The 6,130-nt window shown below is 51.9% G+C and overlaps 1 protein-coding gene across 1 annotated transcript; it reads right to left on the bottom strand.

Annotated features, from left to right (window-relative positions):
* Nucleotides 1-292: 292 nt before the first annotated feature.
* On the bottom strand, nt 293-3,734 carry HSBP1 (heat shock factor binding protein 1). The gene is made up of 3 exons (XM_077754066.1): nt 3,669-3,734; nt 3,077-3,197; nt 293-1,835 (listed from the first exon to the last, which is right to left on the bottom strand). Exons 1-2 carry the CDS (start codon nt 3,712-3,714, stop codon nt 3,079-3,081), a joined length of 165 nt encoding a protein of 54 aa, XP_077610192.1. The 5' UTR covers nt 3,715-3,734; the 3' UTR covers nt 293-1,835; nt 3,077-3,078.
* Nucleotides 3,735-6,130: the final 2,396 nt, after the last annotated feature.

Below are 6,130 nucleotides of genomic sequence, written 5' to 3'. Positions count from 1 at the left end.
CTCAAAGCCTTTAATATGCTAATTTGCCCCGTGAATCTTCATGAAGCCAATCGGGCAGGAGGCAAGTTTTCTAAACCCTTCCCTCCCAGCGCCTGCCTCCCGGAGCACCAGTGTCCCCAGCAGTGGGGAGGTGGCCCCTCTCACCCGGCACAGCCCTGCCCGCACCGCCCTTTCCCCTGGGGCCGCGTGTACGCAGTCCTTCCTGAGGCCTCAGCCTGGGATCTAACCCAGTGCGGCGCTGGCATCTGCAAACGTGGAGACCCACACAAATCACTTGTGACACAAAGGAAGCTCCAGAGCAGGATTTCAGGCACCTTTATTCACGGCAGGTATTTCCGGTCAGGGGCCCTTGCCCCTGACATCTGGGAGGAAGACAACTCCTACCTAAATCCCGACAGTGACCGGCACCACTTGCACTTGGCGCTGACTAGGCCTGGAGGCGCCCTGCACGCAGCGCGCGGTGGCCAGAGGCCGGCGGCCGGGGGCGACTGGCTCAGCCTGGCCTGGCGCCTCAGAGGAGTGTCTGTGGCAGGGACAGGGGGTCAGCACTCAGCTCACAGCAAACTTCCTCCTCCGGGTTACCTATGTCAGCTATACACAGGACAAATGATTTCTTCATAATATAGATTTGCAGTACAAACACGACTGGTGACCTAGGAAACTTTAAAAAAACTCACACTGTTCATTCAGGGTTTCTCTCTAAGCAGCACTATACGATCCCTCAACTTGTCCCATTTTTTTGGAGACAGAGTCACGTCGCTGTGACAATGACACGGTGTCCCGCACAGTCAGTGCCGGCCTCTAGGCTTAGCGCTCGCTCGGGGCACTGCCGTTTTGAGCGGCAAGAGTTATAAGAACAGTAATAAAACCATGACTCTGTAACAATTTAGGTAAGAAATCGCTTAAAGAAACAGTGTATCTTAAAAACTTGAGCCTCTTACGAGTCATTTGTCATCTGCTGGCCAGGCGAGTGGCTCGGACTTAACACGGTCTGCTCTGTTCTGTTCCTTCTCCCGGTCAGTAGCTCCAAGAACAGAGAGCAAGTGGGGTCGTAAAATCCTGCCAGACTTTCAACGAGGACTATTGCAGACGCCCAGCGCAGGGGCGACCAGAGGACTCAAATCTCATGCAAAACTCTAACTAACGAGCGCCTCCGTTACATTAGGCAGTTCTGGCGTTTTCCAGATGTAAGGATTCTAACGCACCGACCACCGACACGGTCGCGGTCACTCCTCGTTACTCTGGCCTCTGACCTCAGAGCCTTATGACATCGAACTGCGGTTCAACTTTCAGTTGTGGCAGCAGGGGAGCGCCAGAGATTTCTGAAGGAACAATTTTTACATGTTTTGAACCATTTGGAAAGAATCACCAACATGCTATTCGGTGCTGGCTCAACAGTCACTGTGCTGACAGAGAGTCGCCGACTTGCCAGATGTCTTCCTTCACAAAGTCTGATTGTAACTGAAGGGCCTACCGTATGCCTAATAAAAATTTACACAGCAACTTTCATCAAACAGCAACTACTGCAAAAGGAATGGTAGAAAACAATGACTTCACAAATATGCACTAAAAAACTGGACAATCTTATGCAGGAACCGCCAAAGTGTTAGTGTTTAATATTTAACAGCACGACTGACCAAGGTCCAAGATGTGACGTTACCATGTTCAAGAAACTGGGGGGAGAATCACTCTATAAACTAACTAGATAGGATGTGATAAGAACGCACACTTTCTAATAGAAAACCTGTCTACGCAGAGTAGTTGCTTCAGAAAGCCATTCGGTCTTCTCTTCGCTTGTAAAAACGGTGTCCCGGATCTCAGGGGGAATTAGCAACCTGTTGCAAGAGGAAAAACCAACAACGTGATGGACAAGAAGGACAATTACCAACTGTACACGCTTTCAGAAGCCCCTACGGAGCTAAATGGAAGTTTCAGTGCACGATGCCCCAACCAAGATCCAAGAGACGGAGTGGAAGTCGTTATTTAAACACTTCTGAACGCGTTCCCGGCTTCTCCGCCTATTACCCCGGTCACAAGGAAGCGTCCCATCTTGCCGTTCTCACTCGCTGCAGCGGGACCCAGACCCCGACCCCGAGAAGCTTCTACGACTGGCGGGCGGGCAACTTCCCAGGTCACCCCTCTACAGGTATAGAGAGAGGCCCACCCACACGAACAACGGTGTGACTCCCTCAACCCGATCCGTTAGAGGAACCGCAAATTTCGAGGTCTTTTACCTCCCAAGTCTCTATTTTCTTGGACTTCAAAGCAACCTGTATTTTACAGCTACTTACGATGTGGTCCAGACAGGACGTGCCCAGGACACGCACAAAAAAGGAATTTGGTGCCTTTGGCTGTATATTCTGCTTGGCACTACAGTTTCCAAAGATTCTCCGGAAACTTTATTTTTATACGGAATTAAATTGCTGAAAATGGGATGAGGGAAAAGCGAGTTTCAAAATTACTTTTGGGTTGCGACGAGGTCACCACCATCCTCACGGAAGCCTTAAAACAAGCAACTCGCTACGGGGAGATTATGGAGGCCAGCGGCCTCTTGCTATGGGGCTATTTTCGATTATTAGTCTTTTCTCCAAATCTGGAACTACGTAGTGGGAATTTAAATCAACTCTAGGGTGAAGGCTTAACGTGGCCTCATGTAGCGCGTCTAAGACACAATCTGTTGCCGTCCCGGCATTTATCCAGAGCAGGAATTCAATGCATTTTATGAAGGTGACCATGTGGGGTGTGGGTTATCAAAAAAAAAAGAAGAAGAAAAATCGGCCAGTGGTAAGAATTCTCAGGCATTTCTTGGTCTGGCTGCAGCGATACAAACTCAGTGACCACCTAACGTTAGTCAATTATCTCAAATAATAAGCGTACGGGTCTAATGAATAAGCACTGGGAAAATAAATTCCTCCTAAAGAATTTGGCATGAAAAATCCGCGAGCGCGGAGCCCGCGGAGGGGACGGTACAGGAGGTGGCTTGCGAGGATCAGGGGCGGGAAGTGACGGGGAGGAGTCTGCTGGCATCGAAGTTATGGTGACGCACACCCCACCCTGAGACCGTCACCTCCCTCACCTTCAACTCTTCGGCGTGGCAGGGATCTTGTTTTCACCTTCCAGCTCTTCTACCCCAGCCTGTGTCATGAGGTCCGCGATGTTCTTCTCCAGGTCGTCAATGCGACTGCTCATGTCATCAAGTGGTGACGTTAAAGGCCACACACTACCCACACCCCTCACTCCTCATCCCTTCCCTCCAGGGTCCCCAGAGACTAGGGCGCCCCCCCACAACTGTCTGTCTCAGGAACTGCTTTTTCCTACTTCCTGTGAGGGCTGTTGAGTTCTGCTGGCGAAGTGCATGAGCGTGGGGGCAACGATCACGTCCCAGCCGAGCCCTTTACCAGCTCCGGTCTGGGGCCTCGGCAAGTTCTTGCAGGCTTCCCAAGCTTCCGCTGTCTGCATGGCTACCTAAAGGGAACACTGCCGCTTCTTCCTCAGGTGCCCTCAGCTCGGTCAACAGTCCCTCTAGACACCGCTGGTAGACACAAGTCCCTGGCGGCCAGGGGTCAACTCAGCTGTATCCGCAGCCCTCCGCACAGTACCTAAGGCTACANGCTGTCAACACCGCCACCCGGACTCAGAGGCGAGCTGACCACGCGGACAAAGGATATTTCTGCCAATGATCTGGTCGGACATGGTCTGAAATTTGTCTTGCATCTGTTGCAGGAGCGTCTCCACCTGAGNCCCGACAGGCGTCCCTTACCACCGAGGTGAGGTCCTGCATGGTCTTGGGGTCAGTCTCGGCCATCTCCCCGGTTCCCAGCTTGGCGGTGAAGTCTCAACCGTCACCTGCACTTCCGTTTGTCCGGGCACACGCCCCGCCCCCTGCGGCCTCCTCTCGCGACGACGAGGCCGGCCGCGGGACCGCGGGGCATTGTGGGCGTCGTAGTTTGCGGCACGCGCCGGAAGGAAGGGCCTGCGTTCTCTCGTTTCCGTTCCGAGCGAGGCCCCGCCCCGCACTGAGCCCGGGTGGAGAACAGGGGACAGACCCCGCAGTGGGGCCCGTGGAGTAGAGCGGTGGTCTTGGCCTTTTCCCAGGCTGTCGTTAAAGGCCGTGCTGTTTTGTTTGGCCCGTCGGGACGCTCTTACTGGGCGCCTGCGAGATGCCAAGCCCAGGACTGTGCCACCGCCTCCCTCCAACAAAACCCTGCAAAATCCCAGGAGGGAAAAGGGGTNGGTTGTTTTGAACTTTTAAGTGTAATGTATGTTCTAGGCGGTGCAGAAATCTTAAGTGACTTTCACCGAGTCCGCACGTGTTAACCAGCTCCAGGTCAAGAAACATGACCAGCCTCCAGGAAGCCCCTCACCTCAGCCCCTTCGCTGTCACCCCCCNCCTATGGCGTTGAGTGGGGGCGGCGTCAGGGTTCAGAGGCTGGACTTGGCTGTTGAAGGAGGGGGCTGCTGCTGGGTTGGGACCTTGAGATCCCAAGGTGGTCTTGGGATTGGGCCTCATTAACAAGGGGGAAGGTGAGTCCTGGGACTGAAGGCCTGAAAGCTTCCAGCAACTGCTTAGCTAATTTAAGGACAGTGTCTGGGGCTCGGTTTCAGCTTGATTTTAGCTGTAGAGAGGCTGTAGGGACCACACCAGGGTCTGTAACACACCTTGGGGGTTGGCCATGGGGAGCAGAAGACTCAGCTCTCTTCACCAGCCACCTCCTGCCCCCGGACTTCACCCACTCCTCTCTGCTCGCCTCTGCCCACCACCTCCCTTTCTACCCGCCTCCCCAGCCAGATCTTCTTTCCCATGACAAAGGGGCAAAACTCTAACCACTATGTGGTTAGGACTTTACCTGATTATTAAAATAAACACCTTTCTGTGTTCTAACGTAATCCTCAGAACAACCCTGTGGTATGATTATTACCATTTTATAATTCTGAGAAAACAGACCAGAGAGGCTAAGGCTCTTTAATCAGGTGGTCAAATTAGGAAGTAAGAGACAAGACTGGAGCCCAGGACTTTCTGACTCTACCTTCTCCTTTTTCTATCATTCTAGAATTCTCTGAGTTGCCTGAGTTTAGAAGCAATGTTGCGCAACAGTGGCATCATTGGCATTTTGGGTCAGATAATTCTCTGTTGTTGTGTGGGGGGGGTGTGGGGTGTGCCCTGTACACTGTAGGGTGTTGAACAGCTTCCTTGCCTTCTACCCACTAGATGCTTCTACTTCTCAATGTGACAACCAGAACTATCTGTAGATACTGCCCAGTGCCCCCAAGTGTTGGGGGGAGTTACCCTCCGTTGAGAACGAGTCGCTTTAGAAGGATCTATGGCCATCGCCTAGAATTCTGTTGACTCGGCCTTCAAGTAGGAGTTTATTTTCGATTGGGGCATTTCTTGAGAATACTCCTCTGGATGTACTGACATTGGCATAAGTTTCCTGGGCCTGCTGTAACTAAGTACCACCAGCTGGGTGGCTTAAAACAACAGACATTTATATTCCCACAGCTCTGGAGACAAGCAGTGTGAAATCAAGGTGGCAATCCGGTCTGTGCGTCTCTCCTGGTTTCCGGTAGCTCCTGGCAATGTTTCCTTAGCTCGAAGAGGCATCCTGCCCATCTCTGCATCTAACTTTACGTGAGCTCCTCCTAGGTGTAGCCCTCTCTCCTTAGAAGGTCACCAGTCATACGGGATTGGGGACCCACCCTTCTCCAGTATGACCTCAGCTTCCCTAATTACATCTGCAGAGAACTTGTTTCCAAATAAGTTACATTCTGAGGTGTTAGGGATTAGGGTTTCAACACGTCTTTTTTGGGAGGGGAGGGAACTCAATTCAACCCAAAGCAGTTGGTAAAGTTACACCACTTGAAATCTGCATCATACTTGATACTTTATAAGGTGTTTACATAAAGCTCTAGGATAATTTAGCTCATGAACAGCCAAGGCTGGGTAGGATTTCAGGCCTTCCTGCTTCTTGCCCCAATCACTGGGGCTCCCACACTCTGCACAGAAGTCTGGATACCCCGACTCTAGACTGGCAGCCGATCTGACTTATGGTTGTGAGCAACACATTATGCGAATTAGCACTAGGACATACAGTTGTGGTGTGTGTGTGTGTGTGTGTGTGTGTGTGTGTGT

Source organism: Crocuta crocuta, unplaced genomic scaffold (assembly GCF_008692635.1).
Source record: "Crocuta crocuta isolate KB4526 unplaced genomic scaffold, BGI_CrCroc_1.0 scaffold61, whole genome shotgun sequence".
In the NCBI taxonomy this organism is placed as follows: Eukaryota; Metazoa; Chordata; class Mammalia; order Carnivora; family Hyaenidae; genus Crocuta; species Crocuta crocuta.
This window is presented reverse-complemented; position numbering and strand designations above follow the sequence as displayed.

What these genes read in the sequence shown, in the direction of transcription:
- HSBP1 (XM_077754066.1), bottom strand. Translation starts at nt 3,714, where the DNA reads ATGCAAGACAAATTTCAGACCATGTCCGACCAGATCATTGGCAGAA. An exon ending in CGACCAGATCATTGGCAGAA is followed by an intron (nt 3,198 to 3,668) that starts ATATCCTTTGTC and finishes TAACGTCACCAC; the next exon opens with TTGATGACATGAGCAGTCGC.